At 31.0% G+C, this 19499-nt stretch overlaps 2 protein-coding genes across 8 annotated transcripts; one reads left to right on the forward strand and one right to left on the reverse strand.

Moving 5' to 3' along the window:
• Nucleotides 1-5361: 5361 nt before the first annotated feature.
• On the forward strand, nt 5362-14045 carry LOC107950837 (uncharacterized). Of its 4 annotated transcripts, XM_041090102.1 has the most exons (7): nt 5362-5659; nt 5774-5863; nt 12292-12432; nt 12527-12763; nt 12848-13045; nt 13126-13218; nt 13293-14045. In XM_041090102.1, the coding sequence occupies exons 4-7, from the start codon at nt 12689-12691 to the stop codon at nt 13416-13418; spliced, it is 492 nt and encodes a 163-aa protein (XP_040946036.1). In that variant the 5' UTR covers nt 5362-5659; nt 5774-5863; nt 12292-12432; nt 12527-12688; the 3' UTR covers nt 13419-14045. The 4 variants fall into 4 exon arrangements, 3 of the variants coding, with proteins under 3 accessions (XP_040946036.1, XP_040946035.1, XP_040946037.1); XM_041090101.1 differs by lacking the exon at nt 12292-12432 and having other exon boundaries at nt 5366-5659; XR_005911355.1 differs by lacking the exons at nt 12292-12432; nt 12527-12763 and having other exon boundaries at nt 5371-5659.
• A 2522-nt stretch (nt 14046-16567) lies between these two features.
• On the reverse strand, nt 16568-18889 carry LOC107949767 (uncharacterized). Of its 4 annotated transcripts, none has more exons than XR_001697886.2 (4): nt 18638-18858; nt 17450-18409; nt 17290-17368; nt 16568-16780 (listed from the first exon to the last, which is right to left on the reverse strand). XR_001697886.2 is itself a non-coding variant. In XM_016884518.2 (3 exons), the coding sequence occupies exon 2, from the start codon at nt 18368-18370 to the stop codon at nt 17471-17473; it is 900 nt and encodes a 299-aa protein (XP_016740007.1). In that variant the 5' UTR covers nt 18371-18409; nt 18638-18889; the 3' UTR covers nt 16568-17368; nt 17450-17470. The 4 variants fall into 4 exon arrangements, 1 of the variants encoding a protein (XP_016740007.1); XR_001697885.2 differs by having other exon boundaries at nt 16568-16790; XR_001697887.2 differs by having other exon boundaries at nt 16568-16977.
• Nucleotides 18890-19499: the final 610 nt, after the last annotated feature.

Here is a 19499-nt window from a genome sequence, read left to right on the forward strand (position 1 = left end):
TCATGTGATCACTAGCTCTAGAATCAATTATCCACATGTTTGTTTTACAAGGCTTGACACTAAAAAAAATAAAAAATCAATACCTGATTGGGCAAAAGAGGAAGAAGGATTATTGGATGTGTTAGCTTAAATAGAGAAAAGAGTCCTAATCCTAATTGGAAAATAATTCCCTTATTCTAATAAACTACTAAAACATAAGGAAAAATAATTCCATTATTCTAATAAACTACTAAAAAATAAAATAAAATATTCCTAGAATATGAATAAAACTTATCTACCTAAATAAATTTAAAATATATTCCAAAAATATATGGGTTTCACAATTTTCAACACTTAACCTCTACCGTTACCAAGTTGTGTATTTTTCTTTTAACTGAAAATATGGTTACTCCATTTTCTCAAGGTTTTCATTGGCCTTGCTGAACTTCATTGTACTTGTCATTTACATGACATCTCAAGGATAATTTCTTATGACATTAAATTTTCATAGTATTTTATTCTCATTTAACTTTTCTTACACCCAAATTAATCATTTAGATCATTTAGTATACAATCACTTTAGCTTGTAACATTTATATCAAGCATAAACGATTGAATTTCATGGTTAAGTCCTTGCCTTTGTAAACTTAGAAAAATCAAGGTCGGATACTTGGACTAACCAACCAAACACCTTTAAATAACACGCTAAAAGCGCTAATGTTTGAAGACTATAGAAATGGATCTATATCGCACAATAGTGCTATACCTTTCAACTTAAATAAATGTTAAACCACATCTTCTAACATATGTGCGCTACATCCCTTATGGCATGCCAATCGTATCCTCCTAGCTATTTGACTAAGTTACTAAGGCCTTTTTTATGATTTCACGATTCTTATATTCAAAATCAAATTAAAGAAGTAATGATAAACACATTATTCCACTTCGTATCATTTCATAACAGTTATCATTATGTAACAGTTCATATATCATAACCACAATATTCCACATAACACTTTTTAAAGGCTCATTAAGCAATTTAAATTAATACTTTGAATTTTTCCACAAGTTCTCTTATTAAGGTAGTCAAGCACTTAGTGTTTTCAATATAATTATCATATTTCCAATTATTGTTAAGGTAACGGTGTTACCATTTACCAAATCCTTACATGTAAACCTTATTCATTATTAAATTCCTTTTTTAATGTACTTCATTTTGATGTTTCGAAATACAAATTTTAGCTAATTATAGCAAAATAATTACACTTTATCACATTACACCATGGCATAAAATTCTTATGATATTTCCCTAGCTCATTCTATTGAAATTAAACCAAGTTACATAGATTTCATAATATTTCTTTCAGTTGTCAAAAATATCATACCAATTTTTCTCATACTAATGCTCATAATCACATTTTTATTTCACTAATTATGTCAATTCTCAATACTACCTTATTAAAGGAAAGTTAGGAAAGATTCAAGATAATTACTTTTGTAGATTATAAGATTCAAATCAAAGCTTATCGTTTCTTTCTCAAACTTGATTACCCTTGGCCACCTGCCTAAAGTTCTCTTCTACACCCATTTCCTCATTTCTCATTACAACAACATCAATAAAATTTCAATCTACTAATTTAAACAACTTTCTCTCAATAAATAGCTCACATAAATAAGGTGAAGATGAAGAAATCACCATTCTTTTACCTTGAGTGAAGCTTTCTCTCTCTAGCTTCAAGTTTCTCTTTCTAAGCTTCAAGAACCCTAGGTTAAAAATTATAGCTTTAAAAGTACAAAAATACTTATAGTTCTGTTTTCTGATGGATTTCAACAAAATAATTGAATTGCGTGGCATACTTGAGCTTAGATTGGAAAAAGGAAGGAGAAAGAGCTTGGGATATTTTTTTTCTTTTCCCTTTCTTGTTGCTGCTAAAATTAAGGGAAGGAGCACTACAACAAAATAGGTTTTTAACGGTGTTTGAAAAAAAAACACGCAAAAGATTAAGTATTAGCGGCGTTTTTTAAAAAATACCGACATAAATGATAATTCCGGCACTTTTCAAAAAATGCCGCAATAGATCGAGAATTAGCGGCGCTATATGTAAAGCGCCGCAAAAATGTTGAGCAAAACGACTTTGTTTTTTGTTGAGCTTTATTGGCTTTAGTGGCGCTTACTAAAAAACGCCGCAATAGATCGAACATTAGCGACGCTAGTTGAGAAACGCCGCAATAGATTGAGCTTTAGTGGCGCTTTATAAGAAATGCCAATAAAGATCAAGAATTAGCGGCGCTTGTTTTAAAACACAGTAAAAAAGTTGAGCAAAACAACTTCTTTTTTTGTTGAGCTTTATTGGCTTTAGTGACGCTTTTTAAAAAATGTTGCAATAGATCGAACATTAGCGGCGCAACTTGAGAAATGCCACAATAGATCGGTGGCGCTTTATAAGAAACGCCGCTATAGATCAGGAATTAGCGGCACTTTTTGTAAAACAGCACAAAAAATTTGAGCAAAACGACTTTTTTTTTGTTTAGCTTTAGTGGCATTAGCAGTGCTTTTTCAAAAAATGCCACAATAGATCGATAATTAGCGGCGTTTTTGGGAAATGCCGCAAAAAAATAATTTTCTTTTAGTGTTCAGGGATTAGTATTTAAGGTTTAATGTATATGGTTTAGGGTTTTAGGGTTCATGATATAATGTTCAAATACCTATGGATTCGCTGTTTGCTTACTAGCTTAATATAATTTGGAAAACACTAGTTTTCTCAAAGCCTCTTATTCATCTCTCATCAAATGGTGCTATTCGATAATGTCTATCTAGTAGACTCCCTACTAACCCAAGCGAGCATTCAAATAGTTTTCCTACATTCATTCATGAAGGTACTCCTAATGGGTTGAAGACCATATCAACAGGTCTTCCGTCTTGCAAATAAGGCATATCCTGTCTAGGTAAAATTTTTGAAATGATCACTTTATTTTCATTCCTTCCGGCTACTTTATCGCCTACTTTGATTTCGCGTTTCTGTTAAATATATACACAAATCATTTCCAGATTATAACTAGAACCCCTTTTTTTTCTGGACCCATCTCACATCGATGACTCAACCCCTCCCACCTATAGGTAATTTGAGACAAGTTTCCTTTGAAGTGGATACCTGAATCCCAAGTATGGCATGTAATAATCTATATTCTGGAGCGTACGATGATTCTTTCGCCACCTAAGGCATTAATTTCCCTACTAAAAAATTGCCTGTCTCCACCCAAGATCCCAGCATCACAATTCCATTTTTGTCTAAATTGCGAAGTAAATGGGCTTCTAGGTGCAGTATTTTGTTAGTGATTCTTTCAGGACCTTGGCTTATGTTGGGATTAGAGTTTTAATTTTAGTGTTTAGGGTATAGGTTTAGAGTTTGGGGTTTAAGGTTTAGGGTTTAGTGTTAAGAGTTTAGTGTTTATGGCTTATAAGACCTAGAAGTTTAGGGTTTTAAGGTTTGGTGTTTATGGTTTATGGTATAGGGTTTATAGTTTATGGTTTAGGGTTTTAGGTTTTAGGTGTAGGGTTCAGGGTCTACGGTTTAGGGTTGCAATATATCGAACATTAGCAGTGTAACTTGAGAAATGCCACAATAGATCGGCAGCCCTTTATAAGAAACGCCGCTATAGATCAGGAATTAGCGACGCTTTTTGTAAAACGCCGTAAAAAAAGCTGAGCAAAATGAGTTCGTTTTTTGTTGAGCTTTAGTGGCATTAGCGGCGCTTTTTTAAAAAACACAGCAATAGATCATTAATTAACGGTGCTTTTTGAGAAATGCCGTAAAAAATAATTTTATTTTAGTGTTTAGGGATTAGTACTTAAGGTTTAATGTATATGGTTTAGGGTTTTAGGGTTCATGATATAATGTTCAAATACCCATGGATTTGTTGTTTGCTTACTAGCTTGATATAATTCGGAAAACACTAGTTTTCTCGAAGCCTCTTGTTCATATCTCTCATCAAATGGTGTTATTCGATAATGTCTATCTAGTAGACTCCCTGCTAATACAAGAGAGCATTCAAATAGTTGTGTTACATTCATTCGTGAAGGTACTCCTAATAGGTTGAAGACCATATCGATAGGTCTTCCGTCTTGCAAATAAGGCATATCCTGTCTAGGTAAATTTTTTTAAGTGTCCCTTTATTTCTGTGCCTTTCGGCTACTTTATCGCCTACTTTGATTTCGCGTTTCTATTAAATATATACACGAATCGTTTTCGGATTATAACTAGAACCTCTTTTTTTCTGGACCCATCTCACATTGATGACTCGACCCCTCCCACCTATAGGTAATTTGAGACAAGTTTCCTTTGAAGTGGATACTTGAATCCCAAGTACGGCCCGTAATAATCTATATTCTAGAGCGTACGATGATTCTTTCGCCACCTAAGGCATTAATTTCCCTACTAAAAAATTGCCTGTCTCCACCCAAGATCCCATCATCACAATTCCATTTCTGTCTAAATTGCGGAGAAAGTGGGCTTCTAGGTGCGGTATTTCGTTAGTGATTCTTTCAGGACCTTGGCTTATTTTGGGATTAGAGTTTTAAGTTTAGTGTTTATGGTGTAGGTTTAGGGTTTGGGGTTTAAGGTTTATAATTTAGGGTTTAATGTTAAGAGTTTAGTGTTTATGGCTTATAAGACTTAGAAGTTTAGGGTTTTAGGGTTTGGTATTTATGGTTTATGGTATAGTGTTTATGGAATAAGGTTTACGATTTATGGTTTAGGGTTTAAGGTCTAGGATTTAGGGTTTTAGGGTTTAATTACTTTTGTGATACCAAATTCAAAAGAATTATAATTTGTCTTTTACTTCTTTTTATGTTATAATATATATACAAGATTTTAGGTTCTAAGTGATATGGATGCTTAATTTACTGACTCGTGGCATATATATTATGATGACATTTGATAATTGTGTTTTTTACTTTCATATTTTCGTTTAAAAATAGAATATAATTTTAAAATTATAATACATTATTTGAATAATATCAATAATTTATAAATTTGAATATTTAAAATACTTAAATTATACACTCTCTAAGATTTATAAAATTTATAAAATTTTATAAATTAAAAATAATGTCATATTAATGTATCAAATTTTAATTTTATAAAACTATTACAAATTTGAAAATTTTTAAATAATATTATTTCAGACATATATATATTTAAAAAGTCAATCATTAGTGGTGTTTCTCTAAAAAACGCCGCAAAATATAAGCAATAACGGCGTTTGAACTAAAAACGCCGCAAATATGTATTTAAAATTGTACAAAACGGTGTAGGAATTTAATTTTTAGTGGCGATTTTACTGAAAACACCGCAAAAGTTATAAAATTAGTGGTGTTTTTCGTAAGCACCACAAATGTTGCAATACTAAACGGCGCCGTTTTCTTCCACAAATCAGTTTTCTTCCCCATCCCCGCTCCCCGCTCCCAGCCCCTAATTCCCCTTTCCAAATCCCTAATCAGACATTCACAAAGAGGACTTGTTTTGGTGCTTCGATTTTTGGTTCTTCGATTCTTCATTTGGTTTTTTTACTTAAAAAGAAAAGATTCATTTCGGTTTCTTGTCAACATTCATACAAAGACAGAGAAGACGAAGAAGGAAAAGAACATTCCCATTCTGTTTTTTGGTCAAGCTTCAATCAGGTTCGTTTTCGATTTTTTACGTGTTTCAACTTTTGGTTTTTCTTGTTTTTGTGATTTTTTTGTTTATATTTTGTTGTTGAGCCTGAAATGTAGTCAAATCGTCTTTGGTTTTAGGGTTTTTGATCCCTAAAAACGTTCTCATTTCACCCTTTTACTCGTGGAATCCGTTCCAAAGTTCTTTCATTTCTCTTCATCTTCCTCAAGGTATTATTTTCTTTTCTTTTAATTCAAGTTTTGGCGTTGGATTAGGGTTTTAGTTTGAATCCCTTTTTGATTCACACTATACTGTTAGTTTTTAAAAAAATGGCTTGTTACGTTGGCTTCTTAGGAATTGCTGTTGTAATTTAGCAATTTGGTTGTCTTGTTATGATGTTTGTTGGTGTACTGAGATGAATTTGATGCTGAAATTTTATCTGAATTTTGGGTCTGTAAGGGTGCTTGTTGTAATTAAAATTCAGTAGTTTTGTTTTGACAACACTGCTTTATTAATAAACCTATTTTGCTTTTCTAAAGCATGATACGTTTGTTTTTCAATCAGGTAAACAGAATTTTAATTGCTCATATGAATTATGAAGTTTGGTATTTTTTGTTATGCTAAGTTCTTCATGTTTTGGGCCAGATTTAATTTTGGTATGGTAAACTAGTTCTTAGTAAATGGTTTGGTATGTTATACTACTTGAAATTTTTATTGATCAATTTACTATTCAACACTGAAACTTGGCTTAACAAATTGAATTCAATCCTGTGTAAGTATAATGTGGGTGAACTTTGAAGCATGCTACTAAAACAGATGAGTAGTGACCTTAGGTTTTCGGAAACAGCAAAGTATGTATGTATGTCTTATGTATTTATACCTAGGTATCTGACTTTCATGTATTATAGGTAGGGGTGTTCATTTGGTTAACCGACCCGAAATAACATTAACCGAATTAACCGACCTTTCAAAATCTTTAATCGTTAACCAAACCGAAATTTTTTCGGTTAATTCGGTCGGTTAACCGAATTAACCGAAAATTATATTTTTTTATTTTTCGTTAAAAATTAACCGAATTACCCGAATTAACCGAATTGAATCCCCACATAATTAAATTATTTTTAGACTTTTAGACTTTAGTTTTAGTTTTAGTTTTAGAATTTTATTTTTATTTATTAAATTATTTGTAATTTTTATGATTGGGTTGGGTTGGGTAATTAGATTGGGTTGAATACTTGGGTTAGGATTGGGTTTAGGTGAATAGTGGGCCAATTTATATATTATAATTTTATTTATTAATTTTTTTCGGTTAAACCGAAAAAAATCGGTTAACTGACAGGTTTCGAACCGAATTAACCGTTAACCAAAAAATTAAAAATAATTAACTGGCCCCCGACTGAAAAAACTTGGTTAACCAACCGATTAACCGAATTTGGTCAGTTAACCAAATTTTTTCGATTTTACTCGAATTTTGCACACCCCTAATTATAGGACTCTGTTTTGTTTAAATAAGTAATGTTGTTTTACATTTTGCTTGGCTTTTCATATTTTTTTTTGTTTATCTAACAAACAAAATTCTACTTATACTGGTTGAAGCGCGCGAAAAATCCTATTTGCACACACTTGTAAATGTTAGACCCTTATCTGATTAATTCTAAAGGTTTGACCCTCACATAAACAATCCCTAAAAAGTTGGATTTAATTTTAGCATTTAACCCTAAATTTTCTTGGAAACAATTTATGAACTTTATGTGTATAATTTAAGACTACATTTTAATCTTTTAACCACAAGGATTGCATTAAATCTAAAGTCGAATTAGATCAAATATTGTTCAAGAGGCAAGCTGTTCATGTATTGTTTTTCATTTAAAATGATAAACTCAAATCTGTTCATGCTGTTCATGCATTGTTTTTCATATAAAATGATAAACTCAAATTTTTTACCATTTCACTCCATGGGCTGCAAAATATTTACAGACTATGAAAGATGTAAACAGAAAAGTTGGATCTAAAGCGTATGAATAATTTGAGAATTATTTGAACAAGTGGAATACCGGGAAATAGATTCTGGTTTTAACTATTCTTATGCAATTTTAAAAATAATTATATATATTATATTTTAAATATTAAAATCTATATTTTTAATATATAACCTATATTTCAAATTCATTACTAATAACTTTTTAAATTTTATACATAATTATATATATTATATTTTAAATATTAAAACCTATATTTTTAATATATAACCTAAATTAGTATGGATATCTAACCTATATTTCAAATTCATTACTAATAAATTTTTAAATTTTATACATAATTATATATATTATATTTTAAATATTAAAACCTATATTTTTAATATATAACCTATATTAGTATGGATATGTTACCTATATTTCAAATTCATTACTAATAACTTTTTAAATTTTAAACATAATTATAAATATTATATTTTTAAATAACTTATTACTCAATTTACATGATATTAAAAATCTAAATACAAATCTTGAAAAACTAATTTCCACATAACATACATAATAACTTATATATATCATATCATAACTTACATAACTCACATAACTTACATAAATATATATCATATCATAACTTACATAACTCACATAACTTACATAACTTACATAACTTACATAATACATAAATATATATCATATCATAACTTACATAACTCACATAACTTACATAACTCACTTAACTTACATAACTTACATAATACATAAATATATATCATATCATAACTTACATAACTTAATTATACTTATAAATAAACAACTTACCCGTGTAATTTATTGTCAACTTTAGACTTCAAGAACTACGAAATGGACCGGTCTTGGATGAATTTGTCAATGGTAAGCAACGACTATCGAAATGGAGTACAAACTTTTCTAAATTCTGCATTTCAAAATGCAAGCCAAGCGAATATGATTATTTGCCCGTGTAAGAAGTGTGGCAACATCAACTGGCATTTCCATGAAGTTGTCTACGAACATCTAATTGTTGATAGGTTTATTCAGGGTATAAAAAATAAAATTTCCATAGAGAGTGCACATCTAATAGAACCTCTTCAACGATTAATCCGTCTTATCCTCACAGTGCTTACCATCAGTCTGTTAGAGAAGATGACATGGAAGGTATGTTGGGGGATGCATTTAATCTGTGCAGTCATGGTTTGCAATCGTTTCCACCCAACTTTGTTGCATCCAATGATTGTAATCTTGGTGGAAATGCTTTTACCGAAACGGGAAGAAGTGTACTTGATGAAGAGCCGAATGGAGAAGCGGCGAAGTTCTACACGTTACTTACTGAAATGAATAAAGAACTTTATGAGGGATCAAAATTTTTAAAAATGTCCTTCTGTATTCGTCTTTTTCAGTTAAAATGTTTGGGAGGGTGGACCGAAAATTCTTTGACAATGTTGTTAGAGTTTTTGAGAGATATGTTTCCGTTTGCAAAAATCCATCATTCATGCAAAGATATGAAGAAACTGATAAAAGATTTAGGCCTTGGGTACAACAAAATTCATAGTTTCCCAAATGACTGCATGTTGTATTAGGGTGATCGGAAAAACCAACAGTGTTGTCATGTATGCAGTCAATCTCATTGGACGAATAAAAATACAGAAGATAGGAATGAGGATGAAAATGATGCACAGTCAAGGAAGAAGCCAATTAAGATTTTGCGATATTTTTCGCTAATACCAAGGCTTTAAATGCTTTTCATGTTGTCGAAGATAGCCGAGTCTATGATGTGGCACCATGATAGACGAATCGATGATGGATTATTAAGGCATCCTGTGGATTCTTTAGCTTGGAAATCATTTGACAGTAAATTTCCAAGCTTTGCAAGTGATCCTCAGAGTGTGAGGCTTGGGCTAGCATCTGATGGATTTAATCCTTATAAGATCATGAGCACTTCGTACAGTACTTGGCCTGTATTGTTTGTTCCTTACAATTTGCCTCCATGAATTTGCATGAAGTAATATTCCTTTATCTTATCTATGATTATTTCAGAAGAGAAAGGTCCTAGAAATGATATTGACATTTATTTGCAGCCACTTATTAAAGAGTTAAAATAATTATGGGCTGGTGTTGAGACATATGATGTATTGAGAAAGGAGAACTTTAATTTACGTGCAGCTTTGTTGTGGACTATTAATGACTTCTCAGCTTATGTCAATTTATCTGGTTGGAGTACCAAGGGACATTATGATTGTCCTTGTTGTGTTGCGTAAACATGTTCGAAATGGTTATATAATGGGAAGAAGTTCTCTTATATGGGGCATCGTTGGTGGTTAATGGGAAATCATAGATTTAGATTTTAAAGTACTCTATTTGACGGTATTAAAGAGTTCAGAGAAGTTCATTCGCAGACCATTGGATCTGAAATCTTATTCATGTTGAAAGATATGAATTTTAGTTATGGGAAGATGAATCAACCACCCAACACGTAAACAAAGAAAAGATCGAGGGATGAATCTGATGATGAGGATGATCCTAATGAGGCGGACTTATGGAAAAAAAAAAGTATTTTTTTTGAGTTGCCTTATTGGGAGCAAAACATTTTACGACACAATCTTGATGTCATGCATATTGAGAAAATTTTTTGCGAGAACATCATTGGGACAATTTTGAATGTCGATAGAAAATCAAAAAATAATATTTAGAGTCGACTTGATTTAGTTCACATGGGAATTCGGCGTGATCTTCATCCCCAAGTACTTCCAAATGGGAAATATCGGTTGTCACCTTCTATTTTTTCAATGTCGAAAAATGAGAAAGAAGTGTTCTGCATGGTGTTGAAGGATATAAAGGTTCCAGATGCGTATGCATCAAATATATCTCGATGTGTGAGTCTTAAAGATCGAAGACTATATTCCGTAAAATCACATGATTATCACATCTTGATGCAATATTTACTGTCAGTTGCTTTACGGTGTTGTATGTCAAAAAAGGTGGCGTCTTGTATAATTAAACTATCCAATATAATGAAAGCCATTTGTGGCAAAGTTTTGGATGTTCAAGAACTTGAGAAAGTATAAGATCGAGCCGCTTTGACTTTATGGAATTTGGAGAAGATCTTCTCACCTTCCTTCTTCACTATTATGGTGCAGTTGCTAATCCATCTCCCTCATGAAGCAATACTTGATGGACTCATTTTCTATCGATAGATGTATCCTATAGAAAGGTGTTAATTTATTTGTAAATTATTCATTCATTCACTTCTATGCCTTTAGTTACAACTTTTGATAATGTTTTATACCGTATTTAGGTTCTTATCCAAATTGAAGTCTTATTACTGTAATAAGCATTATCCAGAAAGATCAATTGCTGAAGGCTACTTGGCAGAGGAGTGTATGACTTTTTGTTCTAGATATTTGGAAGATGTTGAAACAAGACTGAACAGACCAAGTAGAAATGTTGGGGTCACTAATCATAACTTGACCGAAACTTATTTATTTCAAAGTTATGGAGAACCAATCGGCAAAGTTGAAATTGCATAATTAAATGATAGATCGTGGGTACAAGCACACCAATATCTTCTTTTTCACCACGATTCAATGGAACCATTACGCAAGTAAGTTCTAGAATTTGATAAATATTAATCAATTATAATTTGTTTATCTTCTAACAAAGCAAACCTCTTTTTAACATAGTGAGTGCAAACAAATCTTGAGATCTCGTTCATGCTACCGAAGATTACAACATTGAGAGATTAATAAGTTATTCACAGAATCTTTTCATGAATAGTTAAGCCAAACGGTATGCAATTTAAGCTTTCATTGACAAATATTAATGTTTTCTCATAACACTTATAATTACTCAATTTACTTTCGATTCAATAGGTTTGGAGTGGGAAGGACGTCAATGACGAAGTTAAATGGCTTTCCTAAGGTCCGAATAGAGTAGTAAAAAGATATAGTGTCTTCTTCATCAATGGATTCAGATTTCATACGAAATATCGCAAGAGATTGAGGAGAACTCAAAATTGTGGAATAGTTGTTAATTCTTCAATTACAAGTTATGCTAGTGCTAGGGACAGTAATCCTGTTGAGGGAAATGTGGAGTATTACGGACTTCTTACTGACATTATTGAGTTGGATTACTATGACAAATGGAAAGTTGTCTTATTTTGAAGTGATTGGGCTGATGTTAATACTACTCGCGAAATTAAACAAGATCAATTTGGTTTTACAATGGTGAACTTCTCTCGATTGATTCACACTGGACAACAATTGATAGATGAGTCGTATGTATTTTCTTCTCAAGTGAAACAAGTTTTTTTACTCGAAAGATCCAACTGATGAGGGTTGGTACGTTGTACTCCGTAACATCCCTAGAGACTTGTTTGACATGGGCAATGAAAGTAGAGATGACATCGAAGAAAGATCAGAAACTTTACCTTCCCAGAACAAAACTTAAATGAAAATATCCCTAGTACTAGTACACAATCTCAATGGGTTCGCCAAGATGTTGATGAAGATATTTTCGAATTATGATGTAAGATTTTACGATTTTTTAATTATATGTAATATCATAATACATAAATATTGGTCTTATTAAATATTTCAACTATTTTATATGTACTATTATTGTTGTAATTAGTTACTAAAATTTCAACTATTTTACGTGTATTGTAGAGAAAATGCCTAGAAAAATATTGCAAGATCTAAGTATTGTTCAAAATACTCCAAATTTGGAAGAAACAAATAGTGAATAACAGACTGCTATTGGATCTTTGAATGTTCCGAATACACGTGACGAACCTGCAGAAATTCAAAGTAATGTTAAATTTAATTTACATGCGTGTTGACTTTTATTATTGATTTCTTTTTCAAATTCTTAGATTATAATATAACATTTTTCAACTGAAAGTGATGGGACGCGCAGAGGTCGAGGACATACGCTACTTAAAGATTTATACAAGTTAAATCCTGTCGAGCATGTCAAAGTATCTAAAAACAATCTTGGTCAGCCTGTTGGATCAAAAGCTCGACTTTTAGCAGGATATTGGGCATTATAGCATGAAATGGCAATATGTTGCCTATCAACTACGAGTCATGGCATCAAATCTCTGATAGTAACAAAAATCATGCTCTCGATAATATTAATGTAACAAAACGTGAATGTAATTTATAATACTTTGGTTTAAGTTTCAATTATATTTACTTTCTAAACTTGTGTTTTTTGTAAAAGAGGTTTGCTTTAGAGGTCTCGAATAATTATGTCAAGAAGGCATTGGGAAAAAGATGGAGAGACCATAAAAGTACTTTAAAGAAAGAATATTTTAAGACAGAAACAACCCTCGAAGATAAATTGCAAAATGTCCTGCCGGGAATGCTGAGGTACCAATGGGAAGATGCGGCTAGATTTTGGAATTCAAAGAAAAGAGAGGTATTACGTACTTCCAAACTCTTATAATTATTTCGGTTTATAGTATTTACTATATACGTAATAATAATTTCATAATGTAGGATCGTGAAGGAGTTGGAACAAGCAGCAGGCGAAAAAAGAAATTCACTCACATAGTTGGGTTGAAAAGTTTTGCTTGTGTAGCTGAGGCCGAGGTATTTTAAATTTATTAATAGTGTCAAATATTTATTACTTTCTATTAAATAATATTTTTACTACTATATTGTAGGAACTGTCGTCTGGTCAAAAAGTTGGACGCCTTCAGCTTTTTGACATTACACATAGGAAGAAAGATGGATCTCCTATGACTTCTGAAGCTGCAGAAATTATGGTATGTTTACTTAAGAAAATTTGAATTATTTTAAATATTTATAATGTTTAATTATAATGGTTTAATTCTTTGTTTGTAATGCAAATAATGTTAAGTTATGTTGCATTTGTTGTTATAATACATATCGCGTTTCTAACTCTTTGATTGATTTATTAGGAGAAACTAAAGGATAAAAATGTGGAGTATGAAGCGATTGCTTCAAGTGATAGTTCTGTTAATCTTGACGACATTGATAACCGGATTATTACTGAAGTTTTGGGTCCTTAAAGGTATGGTCGGGTTCGATTTCAAAGATCTTTTGTTAACCCAACTCAATATTTTGGATTCAACTCACAGCAATACATGCCTTCGGGGAGTCAGGCTCAAGCTGAAGTTCAGAGGTTAAGAGACCAGATGACACAGATGCAAGCGAGCACAGATGAGCGAATTGCTCAACTTAAAGCAGAGGCAGCAGCGAGGGAAGCAGAGCAAAGCAAAAAATACGACATACTCCAGCTACAGCTTCAGAATATGATGAAGATGTTTCAGCAGTCGCAAAATCCGCCATCTTAGACTATTGTATGAATATTTTTAACATTTTAACTTTTAACATTATTGTAAGAATAATTTGAATTATACTTCATTTATCAATTTATATCATATATCTTTCGTTGAATTTGAAGTATCATTTAGATTTTCTGTTTTTGGTTGGATTCCATGCTACAGGAAGGGTTGCATATGGATGAAAATTGGATGCTACAAATATGCCAAAGTTTAAAACGCCGCTAAAGAACGGTACTTTTAGAGGCGTTTGTGAAAAAAGTGTCGTTAAAGGTCATGTTCTTTAACGGCATTTGTGAAAAATGAGCTGCTAAAGGTCATGTTCTTTAGCTGCGTTTATGTGAAAAAAAACGCCGCCAAAATTAGCGACATTGTCTATAGCGGCATTTTTTGCGACACTTGTGAAAGCGTCGCAAATACTTTTTTTAAGCGCCGCTATAGGCCTAAAAAAACGCCACTAAAAGTCTGTTTTGCTGTAGTGGAGATGAAAGTTTTCTTCTCTTTTTTCCCATTAAACCTATTATAAAATATCCCCCAAGTCAAAGTCAAGTCAAACTTTTTCAATGTGCAACCCATATTCAATCTTCCATATTAATCATATCAAATGGTCCACAATTGATCCCAATAACTTTGATACCTTATTTTTCGTACTCTTCTCAATATGATATCCATGTAAAATGACTAAAATGCTCTTATGTGATAAAATTATCATTTTGTCCCTTTTGACTTCTTAATCCAGTTCAAGTAGATATAGTCTTTAATATGAGTCCATGAATGATGAAAATTACACTTATACTCTTTTTTCGATAAAAATGAAATTTTATAATTTAATCATTGTACTTTCAAATATTTTCTAATTTTGTCCATAAGTGATTATTATTATACCATTACACATTTCAATTTACTCTCATTCCAAATAATCAATAATAAGCCTCATTCTCTTTATTTTTTGTCAAATTTACATTTTAATCCTCTAACTTTTCAAATTTTACAAATTGGTCTTTTTGTCATATTTTCACGTGCATATCTCTTTTCATTGATTTCTATCTCTAATATCAATTTTACTTTCACAAAAATTCTCTATCTAACTCGTTTTTCAATTTTCTCAAAATTTTATTATGTTTAATCCTTAAACAATGTTAAGTGTCAGAACAGAAATTTTGGAGATGTTACATGGGTCCTTTTCTATATTTATTGAATTATTATTGATTACTTAATCAATTTGATAATTATAATAACCGATTCTATTAAAATTGTTGTAACTTTGGTAAAAAAAACATATAATGCCATGGACCATGAAGGGTAAAAATCAATGGAAAGTGTGGACTTGGATTAAAATTAAATCATGTAACGTGTAATTGCCACGAACCCAAAACTTTAAATCATATATATTAAAGTTAAATACAATTTTTTATTTAAATAAGCTTAAATATCAAAACAGTCCTCTCATAAAGTAAAATCAATTAAGCTTTTAATTGTAAACTACAATCAATTGAGTTACTAATCAAAACTTAGCAATCATTTGATTTTTTTGAATTTCTGGAAAAAAAATTAAAATTATTAAGTGATGATGTGATAACTAACATGATAAGTGACGTGAAAATTGACATGAAAAATGATGTTGCCATTGATATGGTGTTTGATGGAAAAAAATGAGTGTAATTGATTTTTTAAATTATTTCATAGTTGCTTAATTGATTTTTAAATGTTTAAGCTTAAAAATTATTTAAATATTATAAAAATTTAGAAAAGGATAAAAATTTATGAAATATTATAAAATATTATGAAAAATATGAAAATATTATAAAATAATAAAAATTATTAGAAACATTAATTACATGTTATAAAATATTTTAATACGTTACGAAATATATGAAAGAATTATAAAATTGTCAGAACTTGTAGAAAATTATTAAAAAGATATAAAAAAAACCTATAAAAAGTTCTAGAAATTTGAATAAAATTTGTCAATAGGATTAAAAATAAAAATATTAAAATTATAAGTTATTAAAATGTTATTCTAAAATTATAAAAAATATGACAAAAATACAAAAAAGTATAGAGAGACGAACAAGGGGCTTGTGTAGGCTTATCATAGTGATAAATAATGATTTTGGGTGAGGAAAGGTGATGAGAAAGAAATTGATAAAGATCGAGGTATGTTGTAGGGCAACGTGAAAAACCAAAAAAACTTTTTTAAAAGTTATTAGAAATTACTAAAAATAATATAAAAAATTTAGAAAATTATTTGAAAAATAACAAGTTATTAAATATTATAAAAAAATTACCACTACTTTGATAAATTTTATAATTTTATAATTTTAAATTTTTAATCATTTAACCATTTTTATATTTTTCATGTGAAACACCATGTCAACTATTACGTCCTCGCTTAACAGTCCACCAAGAGTTTTGACAAAGTTATGTTTCAAGGACTCGATGGTTAACTTTCAATTAGAAACTCCATTAGGGACTTAAATGATTCCTTAATTATTTTATGAAGACTTGTTTACCTTTAAGCCTCTATAATGTAATCCATGTAATTTAATTAGTTCAATACATGTAAAATTTTAATTTTAATTCGATTATACAAATTTTTATCTTGTTTTAAAATTGTTTGTACATGCAATAAGTAGACATAAATTTATATCATTCTAAGGATTTGTTAAAACATAATTTAAAATCAAAGTTTTATATACATAATTGCACCAAATTACAGAAAGACCCTCCAATGGACAAAGTTATGCTAATTATACGAATTTTATAAACATCTTCAGCAGCAAATTATTCTTCCTTTCCCCACGAAAGTTGAGAGATGCTATAAAATAAGAGCCAAAACCCTTGGCCTGCATTATCCTGAAATCAGCCCTCAATATCTAAATATTTGATGTGTTCTTGCTAATAACTAGACCCAACAATTCATGTTACTTAGACCCGAGCGTAAGTGTCGATTATGGGTATGCCTGGCAAAAGTTATTTTCCAAGCTTTCCCATGTATTAGGATTAGGAGCGTTCTTGGAAGGTCGCATCTCTCTACCTATGTCTAAATATGTATCAAACATGAGTACTTCAAGAAAAATGATGAATCAAAGCATCATAGCTTTAGCACTCCATTACTTATTTTCATCATAAAACGATTCCGAACTTTAAGAAAAGGAAAAAGTGGTACAACAACACGCACACGCACACGCACACACACCTATATATATATAAACATAGTTTTTATTTGCAAAACTAAGAAAATGAGATCTCTGAACTACTTAAAAGATTTTGGAATGAAGATTGTGATTTGTGGTTTAAGTTTTTGATATAAAGCTCATAACAACAACACTAGCATTAAACACAAAATTCATACCTAAGCTTTGCAGCAATAACGTTTCCTTGTCCTCGAATTACAACAGTTGGCATAGCAGCATCACTTGTGATACTTCAAACTGAGAAATAAGGAAACATGTGCATGATAGTTAAAACAGAATTAATTAGATTGCTTGAAAAACAAGTAAGCTAGCATTTACCTCTGCTTATCTGAAAAGTCTTCAAGAAGAATCATTGCCTCTTAACCGCTGTATTGCATTGTACAACTTCCTTCGATGGCCGACTGCAAATATACCCATCTCCTTGAGATCATCTGGTGTCAACAGAGGCAGACTTTCCTCATCGACCTCGTGCATTTCAAAAATACCAGCATACCTGCCAAATCCAAGGTCCTCCAACCATCCTCGGACACTAGTTGTGTCATTATGCGTATATATTGTTTGGTCCCATGCATCATCAGATTTAAGAAACACATTGTTTCCTTCATAAAAAGCATCCTTCCAACTGTCATAACCAGGTTCATCCACATTATATTCACAAGCATCTTTACTGTTAGCTGATGTTTCATGATCCAATATGTCTTGGAAAACATTATCAGGGTAATAACCAGCAAAAGCATTTGATCCGATTCCCGTTAACTCTTTCTCACCATGCTCCTTTCTATCTTCACCAGTAAACCGAGGACTAAGTTTAGAACTCCGAGTCCAAGCACTACCGAACAAGCAATTATTGCCCTCCCTACTCCTTCCTCGCCATTTCATGACCCTACTCTTCCTGGTTACGGTACCAAAAATTAAACCAGACTTCATCATGTGAATTTCATCAGCACCAACCGAATCGAAACCTGGTTTCGAAGAATTCGGGTTCTTGTTCTCTGTGTTGTGTTGGGAATCAGCCGATATGAAGAAATCTGGAGAAATTCCCTTAGAAGAAAACTCAATAACAGTATCAAGTTCATTGTGTTGAGAGTAGAGAGAATCAGGTTTCCATGTTTTGTGAACCAGATTTTCCTTAGTTTTCTGAGAAAACCCACATGCAAAAGCAGCAGACACATATCCAATTTCCCCTAACCTAACGTTCGGTCGCCTTTGCCTTTTTGAATTCACGCTTAAAGCCAACATTTTACACCAATTTCTACCCTTTTTTTTCCTTATCGAACCCTAATAACAACAAAGCAAAATCCCACAAAATTAAACCTCAAAATCAGCTAAAAATTTCAAAAATTTTGCAGTAGATACACAAAATCCAAATAAAATATCACCCAAAAACAACAATTAATCTTCCTAAAACAATCTAAAGATCCTTACAAGTACAATTTACATCAACGTCAGTGAATAAACAAAAAAGAAGAAAGCAGAAGTAGATAAGGAAAAAGTGAAGAAGTGAACCTGGGAAGGGAGTAGTAGTAGTAGTAGTAATAGTGGCACAAGAAATTGAATTTTTGCATGCTTCCAAATTAGAATCTTTGGTGGGTTACTTACTTAAGTAGGCTGCTGAATAATTACAAACTAGAAAGTGAATGTTAGTTCTGATTTTTTTTATTGGGCAAGCAATCAAAGATCAAAACTTTAAATTTGACTGTCTAAAGCGTAAAATTAGAGATTTAGGATTTGATTTTTTTCAGACATCGATAACGGCATGTTATAAAAGTAAGTTTGTATTCGTAGTTCGAAAAAATCGACAGTTTGGAAAAAAAATATAATTTTGAGAAATAATTTTGAGTAAAAAAATGAGATTTATTTTTTAAATGGGCGAGTGGTTTTTTTTATTTGAGCTCGGTTTGACTCAAATTTGTAAAAGAATTATTACTATGTTTTGTTGTTTTACTGTCATTTTGCTATTATATTATTACTATTTTATTGTTGTTGTTTGAATATTATATAATTATTATTTTATTGTTAATTTTGTTATTATTTTAGATGCATTTATTTGTTAAGTTACACTTATTTTAGTATTATTTAAGTATAAATATTTTTTAAAATTTATTTTAAATTTTTTGAAAAAATATTTATTTTAATATTTTAGTGTATTTTATGTATTATATTTTTTAAATTTATTTTTATATAAAAATAACATTATAAAAAAATTTAATACGGATGATTTGGGCCGGACCGGACTCAGGTTTTAGTATTTTTATTCGGATCAAACTTGGATAAAATTTTAGGCCTATTTTTTAGGTCAAATCAAACCCGAGCTTGAAATTATGTTGAGGCCTGACCCTATTCATAATCACCTCTATTCTCAACCGAT

Source organism: Gossypium hirsutum, chromosome D03, assembly GCF_007990345.1.
Source record: "Gossypium hirsutum isolate 1008001.06 chromosome D03, Gossypium_hirsutum_v2.1, whole genome shotgun sequence".
Lineage (NCBI taxonomy): Eukaryota > Viridiplantae > Streptophyta > Magnoliopsida > Malvales > Malvaceae > Gossypium > Gossypium hirsutum.

Bases quoted from the DNA above. Each gene is read 5' to 3' on its own strand.
- LOC107950837 (XM_041090102.1), top strand. From the start codon at position 12,689: ATGTTGCCTATCAACTACGAGTCATGGCATCAAATCTCTGATAGTAAC. The intron at 13,046-13,125 runs GTATTACGTACT...TTCATAATGTAG, and splicing joins GGAATTCAAAGAAAAGAGAG to GATCGTGAAGGAGTTGGAAC. The intron at 13,219-13,292 runs GTATTTTAAATT...ACTATATTGTAG, and splicing joins CTTGTGTAGCTGAGGCCGAG to GAACTGTCGTCTGGTCAAAA.
- LOC107949767 (XM_016884518.2), bottom strand. From the start codon at position 18,370: ATGTTGGCTTTAAGCGTGAATTCAAAAAGGCAAAGGCGACCGAACGTT.